Source organism: Corvus hawaiiensis, chromosome 26 (assembly GCF_020740725.1).
Source record: "Corvus hawaiiensis isolate bCorHaw1 chromosome 26, bCorHaw1.pri.cur, whole genome shotgun sequence".
NCBI lineage: Eukaryota > Metazoa > Chordata > Aves > Passeriformes > Corvidae > Corvus > Corvus hawaiiensis.
In genome coordinates, this window is record NC_063238.1 from 18,044,194 (window position 1) to 18,068,954 (window position 24,761).

Below are 24,761 nucleotides of genomic sequence, written 5' to 3' on the forward strand. Positions count from 1 at the left end.
TCTGCAATCCTGGGATGCTATGAGCTGTAGCAAAGCAGCAATTCCTGGGAAGCTCTGTCACTGCAGTGAAGCACTTGCTGCTGCAGTCTCAGCCTTTACTTTGTAATTTATGTCAGTGTGTGATTGACGAACTTAAATATGCCCACAGGGAAAATGTTCGAAATTACCTGGTAGCATTTGTGTAGGCAGAAGGGAATCAGTTCTTTTCAATTAGAATGAGCTTTACTTGTTCATATAAAAATGTTAAAATATAGGGAATATTTTCCTTCTTCCATAATGCTTTGACAACCCCCTCTCAAAAAAAAAAAAAGATGTGAAACTATATATTGTAATTAATTAATCGGTTATTATTATTCATAGGAGGCCTCATTCATGAAGCAGTTCTGCAGTACTTCTGATCTTGAGATTTCATTGAGAAAGTCCTGAATGTGCAATAGATGAATAATTCTTTATGAAACAATTTAAAATTTTCTCCCTCTATTGTGATGTCCTTTTTTCTTACATATCAAATAACAAGTAGCATACAAATAAAGATGGTTCTCTCCACAAAGCAGTTGAACCTTCACCTCACTGCTAATGCAGCAGAACTTTCTTTTGATAAGAGATTAGGGTTTTGGTCAGGTCAGAGGATTGTGGAATATGCAACATACGGAATTCAGTCATCCAGCTTTTCCTTGGGCAAACTTCCAGCTTTGCCTGTGATTACAGAAGTTGAAAGGCTTTAAAGCACAGGGCTACAGAATGCATAGCCTGCAAGGTCATATATAGCCTGCAAAGTGAGTGTTTAATTTTGGACTGGTGCCTTCTTTGGTTGGCTGGTCAGCCAAGGAGCTGTGAAGCCTGCCCTTGCCACTTCTTGGCTTGGCCTCTGCATAATGTTTTTAATTAACAAAACTGTTCATCCAGTGGGGTCAGAAAGGGGATTGGGAGAGAGAGGATATGCAAACCCGTGGAAGAAAAGAAAGTAGTTGGGAGTTAAGCTTAAAACACAGCTTCAAGCTTTTGTGTAATACTGCATCTGAGACTGATGAGTAGATGCACAAGGTTGGCAGTGTGGGAGCTCCTGGATGGGAGGCTGTATCCCACAGCTGTGGCACTCATAAAGGATTTACTGTAGTTCACAAGTGTGATGTAGCTAAGACAGAGAAGACACAGGTTTCTCTTTGCACCATTAGTCAAAGTCTATGATGTAGGTGAGCATTGGTTGAAACTTTGCAACACAGAGCCAGAAAGGGTAAATCCTGCTTTTTATAAAATAGCTTTTATTTTTGAAGTGACTGGTTTAGATACCAAGATTTTTCAGACAGCCGTATCTAGTGCTTACTTTTCAGAGAGCACGCCCAAACCCTTAATGAGATCAAGCAAGTAAACCAGCAGCCCAAAGTTACAGGTCACCTCTGGAGGGTCAGCTACCTAAGTCTTTCCCATGTTAATTTAACAAAGACAGCTGGGGCAGATGTTTATGCATTCAGAGGACTGGTAATAATTCTGCAATCTGCTTCCCTCTTGCGGATTTTGTGATTTATTTTTTGACAATGGTTTTGTTATGTTGCTCTCTGTCCCAAGGTTAAACATCCCAAAACACACCACCTGCTGTCCGCTCTGAGCCACGCTAGCCACAAACCCAGGTCACTGATTAGAAGTATAAGGGGAGGAGAGAGGACGATAGAGAGGAGCATAGGGAACCTTAGCAACAGTAGGGCAGTAGCAAGGAAAAGGATAACTATGGGAAGGTAAAGGAGAAAACAGAAAAGAATACATACAAAAGAGCAAACTGAGCAACAGGAACAACAGTAAGAAAGCAAGGATAATGAGGAGAGGGAAGAGGAGTAGTAGGAACAAGACAGAGTAAGAGAAAAGGGAGAGCATGGTTAAACCAAGAAACAAGTGGTTGTGAAATACAATCTGAGTTTTAATTTCTAATACACCAAAAGTTCTCTCTTCGATGTCAAGGTTAAGAATATAAATAATTTGTGCAGTTGTGCCAGGAGAGGAGGGCAAGAAGAGGAGCTGGAGTAGATTTTTCTCATGAGTAGTCTCTACTTTTATTTTATGTACCCAAAAGCAAAGTCCAGCCAGCCCTCTGGATGTAGCAAGACAATAGATGGGGCCACACCCCAAAGCACCATCTATTTATTTTCTTTCTCTTTAATTTCAACTTTAAGGATCTCTCCTTCTCCTGCTCTGGGGGATGGTGTCATACTAATGATCAGAGACTCCTTACTGGTTGCTCTCTGTATAACTGCAGGTTTAGCATCTGCATTTGGCTTTTCCTTTTGAGCAGGGGGTGCAGAGGAGACTGGGGGCTCCACAGGCTTCTTCTCCTCTTCTTTAGGCTTGGTCTCTGTTTCAGTTTGAGTTTCCTAGAAACAAGAAGTTTAATGTTTTCCAATACTGCAGAAGAAATTCAGGAAGTAGTTCTGTTCTGTACATGCCATGGAAAGGCACAGCATGGCAACTGTATTAATGGCATACAACACATGTAAATTTCTATTCAGATGCTGAAAATTGGTTTCTAAATGAAAAATGCAATTTCAGAATCAGAATATCAGTATAAAACCTAGGAAATGCTTGTGGATATTCATAGTGTCTGCTTCTTACTAATATAGAGGGATGAAGCACATCCCTCTATGTGGGGTATTCCCAGCCCCACCCTGGAGGGACATCTGTTGAGATAAGGAGAGTGCCTAAACCTCCCAGCAGGACCCCCCTGGGAAGGCAGCTACTCTTCAGTTAGGGCGAGAAGACAGACCCAGAATCCTCTGGGAGACCCTATGCAGATCCTTTGTAACCCATTGGCCTTTATCCTCTGACACCCACCCCCTGTATCCCTATAAAGCTAACCCCCTGCCCCTGCGAGGGCAGAGAGATGTTCGTCCCTGGCTCCCCTTCGCCGGAGTACGGACCGATAAAGCTGCCTTGTGCAGAACAGCTACACGGGCCTCTCCTCTCTCTGCCTGGTCTGGCCTGGAGGCTGCCCTGCAGAGCTGAGCTGGAATCACGAGCTGACAATCACTAAAGAGCTGACAGCTTCTGCACGGGCCCTCCTGCCAGCAGCTGAGGGAAGGGAAGGCGATCCTCCACGGGACCATCTCTCCGGACCGGTCACCTCTTCCTCGGTCAGAGCTACTGACCCCTCCCCAGCTGTCATACCTCTATATTACTAAGAAGCACATCCCTCTATAGAGGGATGGGGCACAGAACCCTTCCTTAGGTCTTGCCTTCCTTTATGCGCTTACACTAGTGGAGAAAGAAAGAGTGTCATGTAAATCTTGACATACTTGACTGCCCCAATTGCTTGGCCAAACCTGTTTGCTATTAAGTTCACAAATACACTCTGAATTGAGCAGTATTTCTGCTCCAATCATAGTGTTGTAGTCATTTGTGGAAGCAAAGTGCAAAGCTCTTTATTAAACTTAAATATAACCACAGCTATTTCAGCTATAAAGAAAAGAATTCTGCCACCTTTAGGTAAATATTTAGAAGTGAGCAGATTCTTATTAACATTAACGTTTCTCAGAGCAGAGTATAATGTGGGAATTATTTTTCATCAGTTAAAACAGCAGCTTTCTCAGAAGTATGAGATATTAATCAGTTTTAGCTGTGTGGGGTACACTTTATATTTTGTCTTCAGGATTTTTAACAACCAGAGATCTGACACTGAATTGGAAAGTTCACCATGTGCCCGAGTCAGCTGGATCAGATTACTGTGTTTGGGTATTTCTGTATTTACTGTTGTTTACATAAAATTAGAAGATCAGATGCCCTTGAGGACTTTGTAAAATCCATTTATCCTTACTTTCTTAGAGGTTTTTTTGTTTGCTTGCTTTTTTTCCCTTGCTTTTGTTTTCTCTGGTCTGCATAAAGTCCAGGTTCAGAAAGATTGAGCCAAATTTTAGAATTAGTGTTTACAGAGATTAGGAAAAGTGATTATATCTCAGCTACTGGGAGGTTTTGCTGTTGATTGCAGCAAGGCTAAATCTTCATCTACTCTGTTTGCCCAAACACTCTCAGTAGATTCTACTCTGTTTTCTGTGTCTTTACCTGAGTTTCTTGTTGTCTCTTCAGCTGCAGCAGCTTAGCAAAGCCCTCTTTTCCTCTTCCTCCAAGCATTGCTTTAAACAATTTTGGAGTTTCCTGTTTCTGCCCAAAGAGACTGGCCAAGCCCCGTGGTTGTTGCACTGGTGGTCCTGGAGGAGGTTTCCCCTTCTGCTTCAGCAGCACCCTGGAGGCAGAAGGGAATAAGAACACACAGCAGTGCTGTGAAAATGAGCAAAGTTCCCTCAAAGCTGAAATGTCACATTTATGCATGATAATCCAGTGGGGCTTTTTTGCTTCCCAGGTCCAGTGACAAGAGCAAAATTGGAAACACTAAAGGTTTTGCCCTAGGCTCTGGTAAAGTTGGAGGCAACTGTTCAAATTTGGAGTTGCTTGCCTGTATCCTGGAATATAAACAAGGTCTGGCTCAAATTCAGGTGTCACAAAACAGATGAAAGAGTTTTACAAGGAAAAAAGAGGTGTGGAGGGGGATGGGTGCCCCATACCTGAGGTGGCAGTCTCTTATCTGGCCTTCTGGATGCAAATTCAGAGAGCATTTAGCGCTCTACTGGGAGTCCAGTTGACACCTGTGTAGGAAATACTTTACCAAACTAACTTCTAGCATGGCTCATCTCTCATAGGTCAGGTTAGACAGTGGTGCTTATTTTTGGACCTCTTCAGTAGAAGAAGACACCCTGACGATATAAAGACTACTGCCAATCTTGTGGCAGACTACATTTTCACACAGTTCTGTAGCTGTACTGATTTGCAGCCATAATGACAAGAAGTGAGAATGAATAGCAAGGGTAAAGATTAGATGGAAGATCTGAGATAGATGGACCAGTGAAAAGCAGAGGGTTCCCATGCTTTCAGTTTCTATTAGGTTACTGCACAGTTTTCAAGGCCAGTTTTCTATCCTTGCAAAAGCCTTGACTTAAGGGTCTTTATGAGCAAGGACTGTACTCGCAGTCTGAAATACAGTAATCCCACAGTACTGTAATTTTCTCTAGTATCTTGTACTTTGGGAATTTCAGAAGCGAAGGCTTTACTTTTTTTTTTTTAATTTTGTTGTCATAAATTTTAAAAGAGCACTTCAGCATCTTGCATTATTATGTAAAAACTATACAGGGTTTTTACATAATAATACAGGGCCAATAATTTGGCCAGGTAATAATAGAACGAATTTCTTGCTTGAATAAGTGCTTTCAGTTTATTTCAAGGAGCTCTTTAAGGGTGTCAGACGACCGTAGAGAACTCTATTGTAAACCTTCCAGGGCAGAACAACTGGTTACTTCATTCCAAAACCAAACATAACCACAGTCTTGATGAAAACAGTGCACAAATTTCCTCTTGGTGCCTAGTTTTGGCAGAATTTGTGGATGCCTAGACAGGTGAGCAAAATCCATGTCCTCATGCACAGGGCAGGTACTCCATATCTTTAAACAGGATGTCCTCGTTTTAGGCTGATACCTAGAGAGGTCTTTGAGCTCAAATGAGAGTGCAGATACAAAAAGTGAATGATTAAGCTCCTTGGTTGAGAAAGGCAAGGAGGAAACAGAATTTAATGAATGGGCAGAATACGCCTAGGAGGGACAAGAAAGCAGAAGAGGCAGTGTGGGACAGAGACAGAAATAACAAAGAATGATGGTCATACTACTGTTTAGATAAAAGCTGGAGAAAAGTCAGGAATGATACATGCTGGGATCACTGGTCAGTGGATTTGTTCCCCTTTTCTACCTGTTAATGCTGGTTTTGAAAATTGAGCAGTCAGCCCATTCTGTGTCTGGGTTCCTTGTTCCTCAGGGGCATCATGATTCTCAAGATACTGTTGTTTGACTACCAGGGCTGTTACAACATGATGAATGCAGCCATTTGCTAGCACTTCTGAAAGACAAAACGTCTCTCCCGTGCTGTGTTTAGTCTTCTCTGGGGGGAATTTCAAGTCTGGGACCAACCTTCCAACCTTTGATAGCCATTCCAGGCAACAGCTGAGAACAACAGGAGTGCTGAAGCATACGAATAATGAAAAACTGTTTCAAGTATTTGGACCTTTTACAAGGTAGCAAGGTACTTGTTTTGTCATAATTTTTATGACAAAATCTGACAATACTTTGCCTGTTCAAAGCTGTGAAAATGGTGATCCTAGAAAGCTACAGCCATAGGAAGGTGGAAAGCACTCTTGGTTTGAAGTCCCATTTTGGAATGCTTTTGAACAAAATGCACAGGTATCTAATCTGTATAGTTCCATCTTGTCAGGCCTTACTTTAAATACATTCCTAACTGCTGCTTAAGGTTTTGGAAATGCATTCAAGTCTGTGATGCATTGAAGCATATCTCTGTAGAATTAATTGCCAGTGTTTTGTTGCATCTTTGAAAACCTATTCCTTAACTGACATCTGTCCTGCAGTTTCTTTCTTGACAATGTAAGGAGTCCTGATATGTATACTTATCTCCTATTTTTTTTGTTACCTTAAATACAATGCAGAAGGCAACTACCTTCAGGATTTCATTCTACTTACCACATTTCCACAGCCTTTGGGATTCTTTCCAAGACCACGTTTTCTGCTAGAAACTACCAGGCAAATCTGACCTCTAACACCAAATGTGTTTACAACTGTTACTTTTCCCAAGAAACGAATGCAAATCATCTAGAAGTCAAAACTGTCCATCCTACTGCTAAATGATATGATTTAAAAACTGTTATTAGGACATACTTTGCTTTCTTCATGAGAAGTTTTTCTGAGTCAGGATAGTTCACCAAGATTTCATTGAGTGTTTTCTTGTCCAGAATGAAAAGGTTGGCAAAACCATGAGCCACCACGTTGGCAGTCCTTCGATTTCCTCCACCTGCAGCTAATAGGCTGGAATGAAAATAAACCTCATCAGTCAGTGTTACTTGCCCTAGTGAGGAATCTCTTTGCTGGTGGTTCTCCATTAAAGTCACTGTAAAGCTCACTTATGGAGCTGGCTATTCTATCCAGTGTTCTGTAAAGGCCCTGTGCGGATGGGATTAGAAATCCCGTCTCAGGAAGGCAAATTGTCACTGTTGGTCAGGCAGATGCTAAGGACTGTGAAAAGTTTTGCTACGGAGGGACATTTCTGCTAAGAGATACCCACAGCTCGGGCTGCACTTGTTTTAGTCCTCATGTGAACTTGGCATTTCCTCAATTTTACTGCTGAAAGTTATTTGCATCAGTAGCAGAGCAGCATTATTTACAGAGAATGAATGATTCTCCCCCAAGGGTTTTCTTTCCTGAGTGAAAAACTTCTGTGGGGCTCTAGTTTTCAGTTTTCTCACATACCACATCTCACATTTGAATGTTGGCAAGTTAAATGATACATCTTAGGAAGGTCTTCCAGACTGACAGTTACAAATGTGTCTGCCAGAAAAAGAAGGCTATTTTGTTTTGAACGTAAGGCATTAGATCTGTTTAGCCAGCAGCAGTTGGCCAGAGGGAGGATATCTAAAAAAAAAAAAAATAGATGTACAAATAAAAATAAATTGTTCATCTTGCACTAAGCAATTGAAGAGACTTCACTTCTCAGCTGTGCTGATAAGTAAGAGAATTTGCATTTTACTCTTAGTACTAAAATTGCTCTATCACTGTATTCAAGATCTACCCTAAAATTTGTCCTTTAAAGATTTCCCAATGAATGAATATTTTTGGAGAACATTTAGTATTATCTGAATTTGAAAGTTATTAATAAAAGATGTTCTGGGCCCCAGTAAACAGGAACTGATACCTATCTGAAGTAATAATCAAGGATATATAAATATTTGTTTCAATATTAAAGATATTTTTAGAACATATTTCCAACTATTGAATCATATAGATACTATATTTAATTGATAAAGGATAGTAGGAAACCTCTGCAACTGTGTGTGCAAGGCTATTTTTACATGCTCACAGAGTGTTTTTCTGCAACTCAAGACAGCAATCAATACATGAACTGAAGCTGAAAATGCAGTTTATCGTCTTCTTTTTACAATTCTGTACAATTCCTCAGACAGAATAAAACTCTTTGCACAGTAGGAAAAGCTGCTAAAGAAAATTGCAAACACCTTTTGAGCTCTGCTGAATCACTTCTCAAGAAGCCATTGAACAATCATTTTTAGTCTTTCCTAACAGAAAGCTCATTTTATCAAGGTAGATGAGGACTAAAGAGATCAGGTTTTTCATTATGGTGGTAATGTGAGGTGAATTTTACAAGTAAAGCAGTCTTTGCTCAAACAGAATTATCTTTGACGGAGGACTTACGTACTTCAGCATTCAGTCTGGTTTGGTTAGTGTGTGAAGAGTTATATGACCAAATTTTTTAAAACAGATACATTTGCTTTGCAGTGTTAGTGTAACATCTATATTAATCAAAAAATTTGTTTTCTTTACCTAACATTTTTTACTCCAGTTGTCAGCCTGAAATGATGCAATATTAGTACAAGTTGATAACCTTAGAATTCTTATGCTAGCAAATTAAATTTCAAGCTATAAAGTTGTCAGAGTGATGGCTCAGCTTATCTATTGTTTTTATAGATCTCTGTAGGAAGCTGCGTTAACTGAAATTGGGGAATGACTTTTGTAATCAGCTGAACATGCAGGGTTATGATGCCTCAGCTGGGCACCCATGGGCATGTGAGGAGAACTGGTAAATCAGGAAAGGGAAATAAGTCTGGGTCTTGCTTCTGAGAAGGATGTCAAACTCCAAAGGGCAGAGCCCACTGAAAAGCAGCAGCTGCCACTTTGAGGGAAATCCTGGGCCAAAGTAATGGAAAATGTCATCGTTCACAAAACTAAATAGTCCCTGTAGTTTGGATTTTTATATAAAATTTAAAATTACAAAAGAGCTGAAAGCTGAAGCTGAGATCAAATATTTAGAGATCTTCCTGTCAAAATTTTACATAAAATGGAGAAATGTTTTAGTTTTTCCAGAAGTAACATTTTCTGATAGGAAATAGCTCTGGTGAAATACCAGTAAATGGTTGAATGAGGACATCTGGCTTCAAGTGTAACTTTCTCTGGGCTAGTGAAATGTTGTTATAACTGATTTTCTCTTATTCAGAATTGTCTGTGCTGACAGGCTCTCATTAAGGCAACAATCTGTTTGCTTCTGATTCTGAAATTATTTTGCTTCTCCAAACTGATATTATCTATACAGGAAAGTTGCAGTGGGGGTAAAATGTTAATTGGAACTCCTATTACTTAATCTCTTTCTGTGATAATTTTCAAGGATGAAATTGGCAAGGGACATGCTTGATCATTTCTCTTGCATTGGCTTTCTTGCTGAAAGTATAATTCAGGGCATTTTTTGGAAATAAACAGTTTTTATTTTCTTTAATTCCTTTGTCCCGGAGACTTCTAAGCATCATTTACATGCATTTTGAACAGAGTGAGATTAAATAGCAGCATCTTATAAATCATGTACCTAAACCACTCAGAAGGAGGCTGACGTATTTCTCTAAACAAATCTTGAAATGGAAATCAGAAGGCAATCAGCCTGACATCAGGTTATAACTGTTATGGAGTGAGAGGAAAACTTGGATGTCCTAAAAGAAGTCGTATGTAATCCATTAAAGAATATTTTTTCCATTTTCTTGTGGTATTCTGTATTCAGAAGACCTTGACAAAATTTATAAAAAAAGGTGCAATACAAGCTCATTATTTTCTAGCACCTTGCCACAAGGAAGAGCATACCTCTACTGATACACTTAGTGCATCATGTCTGCCAGTTGCTGTGGTTTTTCTCCTCGAGTTTATCCACTGCCTGACATTTTATATGCAAATTTCTTGTGTCTGAATGGGTTTGCTGCTGCAGTAGGTCAGTCATGAATAAAACAAGACTAGAAGTGTAGCATTATAGCATTGCTGAGGGCTTTGCTGTCCATATTGGCAAATATGTAAAGAAGGACGTACTGGGAAATGAATCTTTAAAGGTCATTGCATGGTTCTCACGTGGAAACAAGCGCTCACCTGTGTTAGATCAAAAGTGTAAAAATCTCTTCCTTGTTTTAAAACCAGCAGTTAACATTTCTCAGTTTAAAATACAAAGTTCTCACTTCAAATACCAGGCTAATAAATAATTGAAAAAACATGTATATGTTACATATGGGGGCTGCTTTAGCTTTTTCTTCTGTCTTTTCATTATTCAGCCCTTATTGATGAGTTCATTCTCAGTCTTTCTGCATAAGTTACAGTCCAGCCTTTTGTTTGGATGCTTCACTCAGGTATTATATTGTCACACGGATAAATACCTTCCAAATAACCTTCTCTCAAAGAGCTGATATAATTTCTTTCCCACTTAATGAGCAAGTTCCGTAACTGTGAGATTTATCAGATGTTTTCCACTTGAGGTCCACAAGTTCTGTACACATATCATAGGATAAACAGGAATGTTCCCCCTACTACAAAGGTAGACACAACTAGAAGACAAATGTAAACCTGGCACAGAGCTGATTACTGCTTTTCAAAAGCCAGATTAAAGCTACCAGCCAGAGGATTAACAATAACAGGAAGTTAACTGGAATAAACCAAGGATCCAGTTTATTAGATCCAGCAGCACATTTATTTTATTACTTTTCCTTGGGTCAACCTCAGCAGGGGGGTGCAGTGCCTAAATACTAGCACTTAATTGGCTAATTGGGGAACATAGCACATAAGAGTTAATGAATTTTGCATAGAAAGTACATGCAGAATATAAAAACCATTTGTAGCCACCAGAAAAAAGTTCTCATCCAGATAAATTCAGACAAAAAAATCTGATCTATCCAGCTTTTTCTTTTTTTGTATGCTCTTAAAGGAATAATTTTTCAAATTGGGATGTCTGGTTTTCAGTAATTTAATCCCTACTTCAGCTCCTAAATGAACGATTTTTTGTTGCTATTTTAGATTTTTGTATCTATTTTGTTGGAAATTAATTTTCATCTTTGCCAGCTGCTGTTTAAGGGCACCTCTTCTTATTACAACACAATAAAATGCATTTGGTCCTCCTGTATTGCAGACAGCATAACAGGGAGATGTGTTAAATCTTTAAAATGCCAAAGAAGAAATTTGTCTGTATATCCCTGTGTACGTCGATCAAAACACTGGGCTCAGATCTTACCCTGTTAATCACTGATGCTTCACTTATATTTTCCTTCACTTACCTGCATCTCCTTCCTCAGTGTCCTCTTTGTTGATAGCTGTCATGCTTACCACAGAGAAGTTAAACAACCACTGATTATTTGACAAGTTCTAAAAAAAGTATTAAAAATGGTGATGGACCTACCTGATCTCCCCAAATACAGCTCCTGCTCTTAGTGTAACCAGGACTTTGGTACCATCAGGGCCTCCAAGGACTTGAACTTCACCCTGTTTGATGATGTACATCTCTCTGCCAATCTCTCCCTGGGCATACAAACACATAAAGAACCCATGTTTTAGCAGTGTTTTTTGTTGTTCTTCTTTAAATATCTCTCTATTCTCTTGTGAACAGAGGGTGTACTGCTATTATGAGGCAAAGCAGCAATTTAGTTTTAAAAGTGAAAAAGCAGCAGCAACAAAGCCAGGACTGAAAATGTAGGGACTTGCACTTCCTATCTCTTCACTTGGTCCTCCAAGCTTGCATGCAGCATCTCCTTGGTGAAGTAGGGTGAGACCAAAATGCATCCAAGCGGAATGTGGCTCCAACATTCCCTACTACATGTTGCAGCATTAATAAGATTGCTATGGTTGTTGTTCACACAGTAGATTTATACAAGTGAGAGGCCTTTTAGCTCTGAATCAAGCTGTAATAAGTTGATACTTCAATTTCTCATAATCCATCTTTGGTAAGAACCGTTTGCATCAGACTGCAGTACCAAGACATTGAATCTGTTGCTGTCCTTTATTCTCTCTGCTGTGTCAGAGCCCCATCTAGTCTAAGATCCTTTTATGCTGTGCATTGTATAAGCAAACACACCAAACTACTCTTCCACCCTTCTTAGCCAACAGTAATCCTGGGATTGGTCTTTGAAGGGACACACTTCATCCTTCAGTGTATTCACAAATGTTTGACTTCTACACAGCGGAGTCAGTGGAACTAACCCAGCATTCTGGAGGAGGATTGTATGCTTAACTCTTGGAGGGAACAGGACCTTAGTCAACATGTTGGACCAGAACTGCTAAAGACAACTTCAGGAGTTCTGATGGTCACTTCTGGATGTAGCGGGACCTGTGGGTCACTTGCCAGAACAGTGATAGTACGGATTACTATTCATCCCCCCAAGTCTTAATTGCATCTTACTTTGCCTTATGTTTACATGCTTTCTGAAAAGGCACTTGGGCCAACTGGTCAGAAGCTGAGCTATTTGCCTGTGAACTACCTGTCTGGCCAGGTTTAAGCCAAAATGCTGAGACAAGGTAGGCGTCTTTGCTAAGAGACAGTGTGACATCATTCAGCTGGAAACCTGGAGATGGCTCTGAGCTATGAGTGAAAGTAGAGCAGATCCTGCTGGAAGGAGCTTTATGGGATGCAGTATATTTTCTACATTCTTAGATAATTCTACTTAAGAGTGTCTGAGTACACAAATGAAGCACTGGCAAAGCCTCATAGACTGAGATCTGTAGGCTGGGTTTGTATGCATAGAAGTATAGAAACAGTAAGTTTGATCCATTTTAAATATTAAAATTTCATGAGGTATCATTAGATAAGCCCTATTTACATTAAATGCTTTCTCATATTACTATAATTTCATGTTTAGTAATGTAAGTAATAAAATCCATATTGTCTTGCTCTAGGTTGAAATTTGAGAGCACATTTGTTGTTACTACACAGAGTAGCTTAATTAATTTTACGCTTTCTAATTCAGTCAGGATTAATTTTATTTAAAGGACATTGTTGACCGGTATTTGAACTCTTTTTCTAAAATACATAGTATAATTCTTATTTGAACAAGACAAGAATGCTCACCTTTTTGCAGACAAAGTCACCAGGTAAATACACAATGGATTTCAACCTTATCAGCATGTCATGTATCATCTGCGTATCACAGCCCTGTTAAAATAGAGTTGATCACTCTGCTAATTCAGTATTAAAAGTGACTATTAGTGCCTCAAAAGCCAACAATATAGGAATGACCCAGGGATTCCATAAGTGGAATGCAAACTCAAAAGATCATAAAGATCAGCTATTAGAGCTGAGAAAAGACTGAAAGAGTTGTTATTTCAAGTACTTATAAGGTTCTCTATGGGTTGAACATATTTTCATTTTTTTACAAAGTGAGTTTCTGTATGTCCAGATTTTCAGAGGAAGCTCAGTTAGTGTTATGTTCAGAGCTTTATGTGTCTTTTATGGGAATTTTATGGGATTTTTTTTTTTTTTTTTTTTTTTTTTAACTGATCCGGGGGAAAAAAGCAGATCATGTCAAATGTTGATATGAATCTATGAACTCCATTCCTTCAGCAAGTATGGAAAAACTGTACAGCCATGTAATGTTTATACAGATACAACATGTGATTTCTTGCAAATGTGAAACAAGAAAATTTGCTGTGTGTACTTCTAAAAACTCAGGGTCTCCTTGCTTTTGTGCCAGAAATACAATTTTAAGTACACATTTAAATTGTAGCTCTGCCAAACTACCATGATAAGTAGAGAAAAAGCTCCTTTGCACAAAAATTGACTTTGAAGCAGCTTTCTCTACAGCAATGTTACACTGCCAGAACACAGCATGGGTGATCTCTCAGGCACACCTGGATGGCTACAGCAAGGTGGACTGCATAAAAAATTAGCTTATTCTCTGTCTGACTCTTGAGATTAGTTATACTCTGAACTCACTCACAGTCTGACCATACCATCAACTACAGTATGTTGTTGTAACAGGATTTTGCCTTAGTCTCATTTGCTTTCTTTAAAGATCACTGTCTTAACTCAAAAGAAATCCAAATGCAGGCGCTTGGGTTTGTTCTGATGTCTCCATTCACTGAGACATTTCTTAGACTTATTTTGCCTTGTATGCTAACAAACGTACTTAAGTGTTGCAAGATGCACAAGACAAGATTTCTGTACGGAATACCACATATTTCTGCATTCTCCTCTAAAACTACTTGCCTTGAATAGGTCCACTTTATTGACAATGGCAAAGTTCACATCAATTGCGATGGCCAAGTGCATTTTGACTGGCATCTGCTCCAGTAATTCTGATTCATCTGAAAAAAAGAAAAAAAAAGACAAAGGAATGTCCACAAAAATGAGCAAAAATAACTTAATGGAGTTATTCTAACATTTATGAGTTCAAGTGAGGAAGCAGCTAATATGCTTTTACTAAGATGCTTAATATATCTTGTCTAAAATTATTACCAAAACATTGTATTAATGAATAGAATTTGTGAAGTAATAAGAATCGTATTGCTTTGTAGTTCCGTTCTTTTCCAAAGTAAGTTGAGCACCCTCCTCTCACTTCCCACATGCAACTCAGAAAAGGAGAAATGTGAATTTCACCCAATATCTGTATCTATACAATCTCCCTCACTCAGACATGCTAAGCAACTGGAATTGGAAATCCTCACCCAGCATTCCTTGAGAGTCCCATGTGTATTCATACCAAGTTCGAACACGATTTTGCACCATTTTGGGAATAGAATAAGTGTTCATATAGGAGACAGTGTTGTCCACACAGGAACGAAAGTAGTTCTGCCCTGCTGTTGCTGCTCCAATGACGTCTCTCATCTGCAAGCATCAACTGTTGTCACTACACATTTCCGTAAAAAATAGTCTTGATTTTAAAATCTTGTCAGCAACATATAAAAATAATATAATACTTTTTGCAAAATCATTGATTAATTATGCATTTGGCTGCATGTTTTGAATGTTTTGTACTTCATCTGGTTTTTCAGAAACATTACAGATTTAATCTGATTGTCTTGGAAAGTGTAATGTTATGATTTTAGAGGAGTAATTTCTGGGTTTTAGCTTATTCTTATGTCTTATATTTCTAGACATGGATGAAAATTATAGATAATACTTTTCTTAAAAATCCATAGTAAAGCTATTCTGCATTTGGCATGCAATGCAAGTCAGAATTGAAGCAAACTGGGCTGAATTTCTGTAATAACATCATCTGACACCACTAGGACTAAAATTGTGCCACTGTTTAAATAGTTAAGAGATCAGTCCTAAGCTCTGAGAGCTAAAAGGTGACCCTTAAGTTTTTAGTGCAGGAACTTCATTTAACATTTCAACTCAAATGTAATTCAGTTTTTAGAAAGTGAGTGAGTTAATGTTCATTGGCTTTAAATCAAATTATGTACAAAAGAGCTAAAAACAGGGAACTGATTAAACATGTGTATTTATCAGAAGACTGAGTATGTTTGACATTAAAATAGAGGATGGAAACTAAACTTTATCCCAGAAATAAACTCCATTAAATTGAATATATTATCACTACATTACAGTAATTTGAATATAACATTATTGATTATTTTATGTACCTGACCAATTAAACTGGAGAAGACAAAGACGCCCATGAAATAATTCAGCAGTTGAAAAACTATTTCAAACAGTGTTTGTGGTTCTGGAAGGCCACCGATGGTGATTAAACTACGAACTGCCCAGTAGTAACACCTCAGGTACCTGTGGATACAAACAGCATTTTTCTTAGACTGTAGCTACTTATGTGTTTGAAGTTAAGCATATGCCTACCTGAGTTGGGCCTTTCAGTGATGCTTTTCAGTCCAAAAGACTTTCACCGTTTTATGAAGAGTTATGAATTTATAAATGATAGTTACATAGGTCAGGTTGAGCTGAATGTTCTCAGAGCAAAATAAGAATGTATGGGAAATGCAGCTCTAATTTACTGTTCTCTAGTAACTCTACGTAGCATTACAGAAGACTTGTGTACAAAATTGCCAAGATGGACATTACAGTGCTAGAATGCTCCTGCTGAAGATGGTCAGAAGCAGTGTAAAAGTGTTAGAGACTGCCCAGAGTCTCTCTGTAGCAGCATACTGGATGCTCAAACACCTGAAGGCCCCTTTCATGGCTTTCACTTGATGACACCAGTGCGAAGCCTTATGGTGGGAATGAAAAATGCAATATTGTTCTTCTTGTGTCCATTTCTTCCATGTCCTTTAACCATGTTGGTCTTCTTCCCAGTCTGCTTCTGAGCACCCTTCAATGGCTCTACTTCCTGGGTTATGTCCAACAAGTTATGTATTTCCATGAGCTGTGTGTTAATCCAGCTTCTCTAAACCACCTCACTAATTCAGCACTGAAAGGTTGACTCCTCTATTAACATCTCCTAGCTGCTAGTCTCCACAACTCCTTCTGTCACCTTAACAAACTCTTTCTTGCCTTCTTTACTACAGAGTCTTTTGCCTTCGAGTCGTGTATTTCTACTAGTATGATAACACAAATTTATGAAAGCAACAAATGACCTGGAGAGAATGCTTTAAAAAAGTGCCTTGGCATCTCTAAACCCCTGGTTTAAATTTCATTCTAGAACATTGAACCACAACAATGCAGCGTTGCAGTGGGGAATAACTAGTTCAAATTATTGTTGTGAGAATGCTATAATTTCCTTATTTTCTGAGCAAACAAGTAATTGTTTTAGATATATTTTTTAAAGCCTGCTATTAATTAGAATGTGACTTCCTAAGTTTCTGTACAATCAAACTTCAGCTTTGCTGATGATTAGGAGTGGAACTTAATTTTCCTTAATTGTAAAGTGGGATTTTCTATTATATCAGCTGTGACTACTGCTTCTGAAGCAATGATGATACCTTATGTTTGTTGAATTTTATTGAGTTTTAAATAATAATTTAAAAAAAACCAAACAACCCTCCCCAAACACTAAGACAGAGAAGAAATACTTTTGGAGATAAGTTTGTTTTGAAATAGAAAGTCTCACATGCCTGCTCTGAACCTGAGGCCACCTGGTCTGCTTGCAGACCTTAGGTGTATATTTTATTTAATGGCCTCCACTTTCAGACTTCTCTCTTTTTAAGATTTGAACTCCTATATTGGGACATTCATGTAATAATACAGGGTTGGTTTTGTGCAAGTGCGAGAAAATAAAATCACAATAACAACCAATTCCAATGAGGCTTGTTTTTTCTTAAATCACTTGAAAGCATTTTCAAGTTTTTCACCTAAAATGTAAGGCTTTACTTAGCAATTGATTCTGCTTTTCATTACAAAGTCACTTTTTTCTTGGTTGCAGATTAATAAAATGCATTAACAATGACCACTTTTACCATAGTTTTCTAGTTTTAGATGTTCACAGTCAGAACTGGCCATTTTCATTCAGAGTCCTCAAATAAAAAATGCATTGCATATTTTTCATCTTATCATTTTCCTTGTTAGGGATGCAAAATGAACTGCTGGATTATGCCACAACAATATTTTCAATATTTTCAATATTTTGGGATTAAAAAAAATCACGTGTGCATGTTTCCAGCAAAGTATGCATAAGTAGCAGCTTTTTCTTAGACTTCTGTAGTATAAACAAATAATAAGAAAAAGACTCAGGTCCGTTTTGGAAGAATTACATATTTAGGCATAAAATCATGCTTCTAGCTTGACTGAGGGGAATTATCATGTAAAGCATATTAATATTATATTGATTTGCCATAACTGAGAATGCTGTGGTGCTTGAAACATGTATAATTGGGTAATATAAGAGTAAAGAAATTAACATTAGTTCTGTGCTAGTTACTTTAGGAAACAAAAGTAATTAAGCAATTCCCTCACCCACAATGGCTCTGCATGCCAAGTTTGCGAACCCCACCATGATAGACAATATAATCTTTATTCTGGGAATGTCTACAAAGAATGAAAGCAGCTCCTCAGAGGAATTTAGGGGTCACGCTCTTCTTTGCAGTTTTGTATGTCCAAAATGTGAGATTTTTTTTTATATCTGCCTACCCCTTTCTTAAGATGTAGTTAATACACTGTGTTCTTCTGTAATTTTACTTCAAAAGAAACTTTCTATTGGCAGAGGCACATGATATTCTCTATCTCTTAGGCACAGGCTTTCTCCATTTATGCATTTTTATTTTGATCTGAAATGGAAGTTGCACAGCTGAAGTACAGAGCAGCTTTTTTCTTCCCTAAGAACGGGAGAAATGAGATTGTAAATTTTGTTTAAGGAAAGCCAGAAAAAACAAACTCCTATTTTAACAGTATTAGCAGCTCTGCTTCCTATCAGCATGTGTCTGGAAACCATCACTGTTCACTATACAGCTTACCAGCCTGCTATAAAATTACTGTTGAAGTAAACAACAGTCATGAGACAAGAAAGGGATTTTCCCTCTGTGCATCATAGAGAGTATGTTTATCCTTCATGCAGTCAAACTACTAGATTTTCCCTTAAAAAGAAAACCTAGGTATGAAAACATTCAGAAACACTACAAATAAGATACCTTGTAATATTATGCCAATAGAAATATCTTTTTCAGAAAAGTCCATTTCAGAATACACTAAACTTCTTTCATGGTTTTGTTTAGTGCAGGTATCAAGTCTTTGTGCATGTGTCTCTCAGCTTTTAAGGTGGTACTCACACAATCATTTCAGCCCAGGTAGGCATTGTTTCAGGGCTCTCATTTTTTACTTCTCTCAGACTACAGCCAGGATGGGTTTAAGCAGAGTAAAGAAGCAGCCTTTATAAACTAATGAATTCCTTCTTGATACCTCTTCTAGAGTGATGTGTTCATCAGGTGCCTTCGGGTCTGATGATCTCAGACACACTGAGGAAACTATAACATTTTTACCTAAAAAAGTATTGCTGTGGGTAGCAGGTCTGAAAGTCCGACACGTGAGTTGGGCTGTGCATTCACAGCTTGTCTGGAGGCACAAAACTGTCTTTGCATAGCAAACACTGGCACATCAGACCTATTGCAAGAGCAATGCACAGCTGATACCCAGGAGACACATTTCAAGATTTGTCAGTCTCACTGTGCATTGGGCAATGCATAGAAAAGGAGAGGAATTGCTCTAGACACGTACAGTGACCATTTTCTGGGACTTCCAGACATCCACTAAGTCTGTCCTCAGAACAGGAAGGCAGCAAGCTACAGAAAAACATAATTGGGATGCAAATAGGTGTCTTAAATTTGCCAAAGAATTTTGCAGACTGCTTGTGGATGACTTGCAAACAGCAGAAGTATACCATGAGCAAAGTGAAACAATTTGTTTTGCCTAAATTTACTGCTGACCTGGAGGGTTTGCATGAGAATTTCAGCTCCCTAGTTTCAGTTTCTCTGTGAACGGGGATGAAAGAGATATACTTCCTTGGGACAATTCAGAACAATGACATTACATTGAATCCCTTGAAAAGGATTTGTCCATTTTCCTCAGGAACTGGGGAGACTGATCTTTTACTTAGGTAGTTAAATTAGATTGTAAATAAACACATATAGTTGAAATTGTCCATTTAAAGAGACCTTTTCAATATGCTGCTACTGTCCTTGCACAGACTCTACACTCTGGTTTTGCCTTAGTGGTGCTGTGCTTCTGCATTAGGAGAGACTGAGGTCTTGCCCACTCGAGCTCACGAGTGCACTTTTAATGCTGGAAACATTGTGTGTGGCTAATTTGGGTGTGTTGCAGGGAGGCAAAATTGACTGCCTTTTACGCCTCAAGTCAAGGGATTTGACTGAAGGCTGCTGTGCAAAAGAACTCAAATCTTGCACTGACACTAACACTTCCTGGACAGGAACTGGAAAAGAATAGAGCTTGCAGAAATTTGCAGAAGCACTACTTTGATAATTTTGCTTGTGGTTTGAGTGTTGCATATAGCTGTTACTTACAGATTTAGCTCATCAGCTAGTGTGCCTGCTCAGGAACATGTATGTAATCCAACTGATAATGGAAACTGTTGTCTGTTAATTATTTTTAGCCTGGAAAAGGAAAAAAAGTCCTAGGAGTGTTGACATTTTTAAGAACTGGTTTTGGCCATAACTATCAATATTTTATGGACACAGCAGGGATTCTACATAAAGCATTAATGCCACTAAATCAGTGCCAGATCATTTGCTGTGGGTCAGTGTAATCTGAGATGGCTAGAATTTTGATTTACTTGTCAAACTGCTTGCTGTCATTTTGTTAAAGTTAGCTAAGTAGCTATGTTTGCCTAACCTTTCTGAATATGTTCCCATTCTTTGTGAGACTACTGGCATATTTTGCTTCAAATACTGTCAACCCTGAACGCTCTGTGAAAGCAAATTATATGTTCACTGCTGTGCCATAATGTATGCTGCAGTACTAGTCACTTTTCCTGACATATTGTTCTTATATCTGCTTTCCACATAAATGAATATACCTAGAAGTATCTTGTCTGATAAGTTTAAATTCACATTGCATCTCCAGTTATAACTAATGCTCACACAATGCCTCTCTGTGTGAAAAAATCCTCAAACATTTGATGATTACATTTTATGTCATGCCTAATTCTCTAAGGCAATGACTATCCCATACAGTCAGCATTTGATGTTAGTGGGATACAAAGCTATACTTTACGAAATGCAGCTCATTGTGGAATATTCTTTGGGGTTCCATGTTCATGGTACTATATATTCCCGCATGAGTTAGATACAGGCAAAAGAATAAAGTCAGACATTCACCAACCAGTTGTCAAGATGAAGTAGATTAATGGCTTAATGAGGTTTACATGGATATATCATTGAATCATTGAATGGTTTGGGTTGGAAAGGGCCTTAAAGATTATTCAGTTCCAACCTCCCTACCATGGGGAGGGATACCTTCCACTAGACCAGGTTTCTCAGAGCCCCATCCAGCCTGGCCTTGAACACCTTCATGGATTGGGAGACCACAACCTCTCTGGGCAACATTTCAGTGCCTTACCACCCTTATAGTAGGAACTTCTTCCTAATATCTAATTCAAATGTGTCCTCTTTCAGTTTCAAGCCATTCCCCCTTGTTCTATCTCTGCATGCCCTTGTAAAAATTCCCTGTGCAGCCTTCATGTAGGCTCCCCTTTAGGTACTGGATGGTGCTACAAGGTCTCCCCAGTGCCTTCTCTTCTCTAGGCTGAACAGTCCCAACTTTCCCAACCTGTCTTCAAAGGAGAGGTGCTCCAGACCTGTGATTAACTTAGTGGCCTCCTCTGGACTTGCTCCAACAGGTCAATGCTTTTCTTGTATTTGGATATTTATATACCCAAATATGCATTTTATTTCAGAATCTCAGTTTAATGCAGAACTTGAATTCTCATTTTATTATCATTGTTTCTAGAACAAATCTGCTCTAATTCCATGTGATTGCAGTGTGACTTCATTTGAGAATTTTTTTTTGTCTCCTAATGGAAAAGGTATCACAAAATATTAGAAAACCTGGCCATTGTGAGGGCACAACTGCATTGTCTGTGGCAAAGCCAGTAAATAATTTCTACTGATTGTTTCTCTGAGCAAAATGTGAAATATTTTTCTCTGTGAAAAACAGGTAATTCTTTCTTGCCTGTTCTCTAGACTGTTCTGAAGAAGCTTGAAGACTGAGTAAACTCTCTATTTTCAGAGTTTTCAGGTTTCTTACTCTCATGTACCTTATTTTTTAATTATGAGGCAAGTATTCCCAAGAATCACATTGGCAAAAAATATAATGGAAATTGCTTCTGAATTTTGTCAGATTTCTGCAAACCTCGATCCTGCAGATAAATACCCATCTATAACTTCACTTACATAAGTGGTCCCACTAAGCTCAATGACCCTGCCTGCAGGTCTGACTGCAGTACTCAAGCTGAGTATTTTAGTGGTGTTTGAAAACTTCAGACGTCATTTTTTTCAAGAGCCAACCCTACTTATTAAAAATCAGTGCTGCTTTACACAAAGTGTGTTTTGCTCTCAAAGGCTATTTTCTAGTCTTTCAAGACAGTGACTTGACACTAAACTTGTAAGTCTGACAAAACTACAAACAAGAGGAGCACATCTCCAAGAGAAAGGTGAAAAGTTGTTTAGGTGATTTATGACAGCAGTAGGATACCATATGTGGTTTTGCAAGGAATGTAATCAAAGAACAAATTGAGCTTCTGTGGCTTTAACTATATTATAGCCTTTGAAAGAAATGAATGTTCATACAACTGAACCTGCTAGATATATCTTTATAAGACTATGCACAGAATATATTATGACTGCGCTGTTTTCTCTTACTTCCTCTATCACCTTCATAAATGTTCCTTGGCACCCAACTAGTGCTGTCATAAGGAGCTTGTGGAAAATTGTGCCAATATCCAGTGTTTCCCCTGAAGACACTCTGCCACATGTTTAAGCATGATCTCCTCAAAAGATCAGAGAGAGCTGGTGGAATTTTGTCAGACCAATCACTGTGGTGTAGAGGGACTAAAATGTTGCACTTTAACGACACAGTGCTGTGTGGCAGCAAAAGAACTCCCAAATTATCCCTGTGTTTCCTTTGAGGGATTGCTATACAATCCTTCTAACAGTTCCCAGGTGCATATGCAATCAGTAAGTTTAATTTATGACCCTTGTTGCTTTCTAAATGTTTAATTAAGTTAGTACTTAGCACTGACTCATAAACCTATAAAAGCTGAAAGTGGTGAACTGATTATTCACTGCACCTGCCCTCCAAATATGTGTTAGTATTGAAAACTCCTAATCAGCAGTCATGGTGCTAAAAGTTTGCTATCCAAGCACTTATAAAGTAAGGGCATACCCTGCAAGCAGTGGCATGGGAGAAGGATGGGGAAGCAGGAAGGGGCAAAATCAACAAAAATCTCTTGCAAGAGAAAAGGACTTACATGTTTCCTTCGCCATCATATACCCATCTAGTGCTGCCAATTCCTTCATAGTCTGAAGCCCAATAATACACGCATGCATTAATGTGCAAGATAAACAGCAAGTATCCAGTTGTTCGAATGACCCTATAAAAGTCAACAGATTCCTGTAAAACAACTTATATTTTTCCTTTTTTTTAATATAGACCCCATTACTTCTTTGGATTAATAATGTTAATGTTAAGCATCCACTTAAGTAGTTCCCCACCTGTATTGATTCAATGAAAAAAATGGTTGGCAGTTACCCATCTCTCACATCTGTCCAAGGTCAAATAAATATCTTTCCTAGAATATTTGACATGGGGAAATTTTTAAATTATGGTTCCCTGAGGAGTTTATAGTCCACTTCTTTTAATGGCTATGAATATTTCCAGAAATTTGAAACTATATTAATGAGGGTACATGGTAAAAAATAATGTGTTTCCCAAACTCTGTCCAAGATAGGCTGTAAACTTGTGAACCAAAGCCAAGAAATGTCTGAGGTCAGAAATGAACTGCTTTACAAGACCTGTAGTAGAAAGCCTGCAGTAGATCCTCTACATAGTATGATTTAGTCTCTACAGCAGGAGTTATATCATTCCTAATCCCAGCTCTTTTGCTTATGGCCAGTTCTTTGAACAATATCAATGATGAACTACTTAAGCACCAAACAGCTTTCTGTTTAATACAATAATGATCTCATTGTATATCCTCTGTTCAGTGCCTGGGGATCAAAAGAAATATCTCCTGGATTTAGATCTCTATTGAGATACTCATACAAGCAGGGAATAAATAAGTAGGAAAAGTACAGGACTTGTCTAAACACAGGCTGGTAGGTAATGCGTTTATCTGCTACAGCTAGAACTCAAGGCAGTATGCAGTGCAGAATAACTGAATAAGTGGTTTTATGAAAATTTAATAAGATCTAACTAAGTCAGGCCTATAAACAAAGTTAATGGGAGATAATATCTCTGTGGTTGCTTCATTAAGCACTCCTTTGCTGCTTCTTCAGCCTTTGCATGCTGTCCTTGGCCTCTCCATGCCGTACACTACTTAAGTGTACACTTCTTCTATTTTATGCTCACAAATGAATATTATTTCTCTGTTTAAAAGTTGGCATGCTTCCAGGACAGTTCTGTTTAGGATTGCAAGCTGTAGAGAACAGCAGATAGCTGTTGTGATCTAGTAATGTTGCACTATTGCCCATGCTAGGTCTTCTGTTCAAGTTTGAATCCATGAAAGACTCCTGAGGTCTGAGTGAAGATTCCAGAAACCTTTGCTATGTTATATTTCTCCAGACATATGTTGAATCTATCACAATGAGAAGATAAGATGTAAGTAACTCTTGCTAGCTCTAGTCCTACAAACTCAAACTACTTAGTTTGAGAAGAGAATCCCCCCAGGTATATCAAGTTGCTGTGTAGAAGCTTAGTTTGATATTATCTAGTTAATTGGTGCCTTATTGCTCAAAGTGTGACTATACCAATCTCAGACCAAAGAAAGATTGACACATTAAAATATAATGCAGTAATTTGCGAAAAAAGACTGGGGTTTTTTAGATCTTTTGGCTCCTGATTGTGCTCTTCTTCACTACCTCTGTTCTCCATTTGTCAATGAGCAAAACTGGGAGTCAGTGTTTTCTGAACTATGAATTAGAAAATAGATTCGCTTTGTAATATTTAGATTCTGCAGTTTACATTCTGAAAGTGATTTAATATTATAAATCTGAGTGGGTCTTTGACCAGGAAGCAAAGACACAAGCAGCAACACACAGCTGTGGCTCTCAACACATATCACACTAAAAAGCTCTCTGACAAGGCAGAAGTGCTTTGCAGGGTAGCTGACTTATTTCTGCAGCACCAACAGACAGGAACAGTACATACTCCAAAACTGGGACAGGGAAAAGAATCTGTTGGTGTTGGTATTACACAAGGTAAACTAGGCCTGATGACGTTGACAATAATGATGACAAAGTAGATGGGTTCATTGG

At 38.5% G+C, this 24,761-nt stretch overlaps 1 protein-coding gene across 1 annotated transcript in view; it reads right to left on the bottom strand.

The window, feature by feature from the left end:
- Nucleotides 1-1,242: 1,242 nt before the first annotated feature.
- CNGB3 (cyclic nucleotide gated channel subunit beta 3) overlaps nucleotides 1,243-24,761 on the bottom strand; it is a 62,595-nt gene continuing 39,076 nt past the window's right edge. Inside the window, exons 10-18 of the mRNA XM_048287102.1 lie at nucleotides 22,757-22,879; nucleotides 15,477-15,618; nucleotides 14,556-14,715; nucleotides 14,098-14,195; nucleotides 12,961-13,044; nucleotides 11,299-11,417; nucleotides 6,753-6,899; nucleotides 4,045-4,225; nucleotides 1,243-2,363 (exon numbers count right to left, since the gene is read on the bottom strand). Coding sequence (XP_048143059.1) covers nucleotides 2,130-2,363; nucleotides 4,045-4,225; nucleotides 6,753-6,899; nucleotides 11,299-11,417; nucleotides 12,961-13,044; nucleotides 14,098-14,195; nucleotides 14,556-14,715; nucleotides 15,477-15,618; nucleotides 22,757-22,879 — 1,288 coding nt within the window. The 3' untranslated portion in view covers nucleotides 1,243-2,129. The remainder of the gene's footprint in view (nucleotides 2,364-4,044; nucleotides 4,226-6,752; nucleotides 6,900-11,298; nucleotides 11,418-12,960; nucleotides 13,045-14,097; nucleotides 14,196-14,555; nucleotides 14,716-15,476; nucleotides 15,619-22,756; nucleotides 22,880-24,761) is intronic.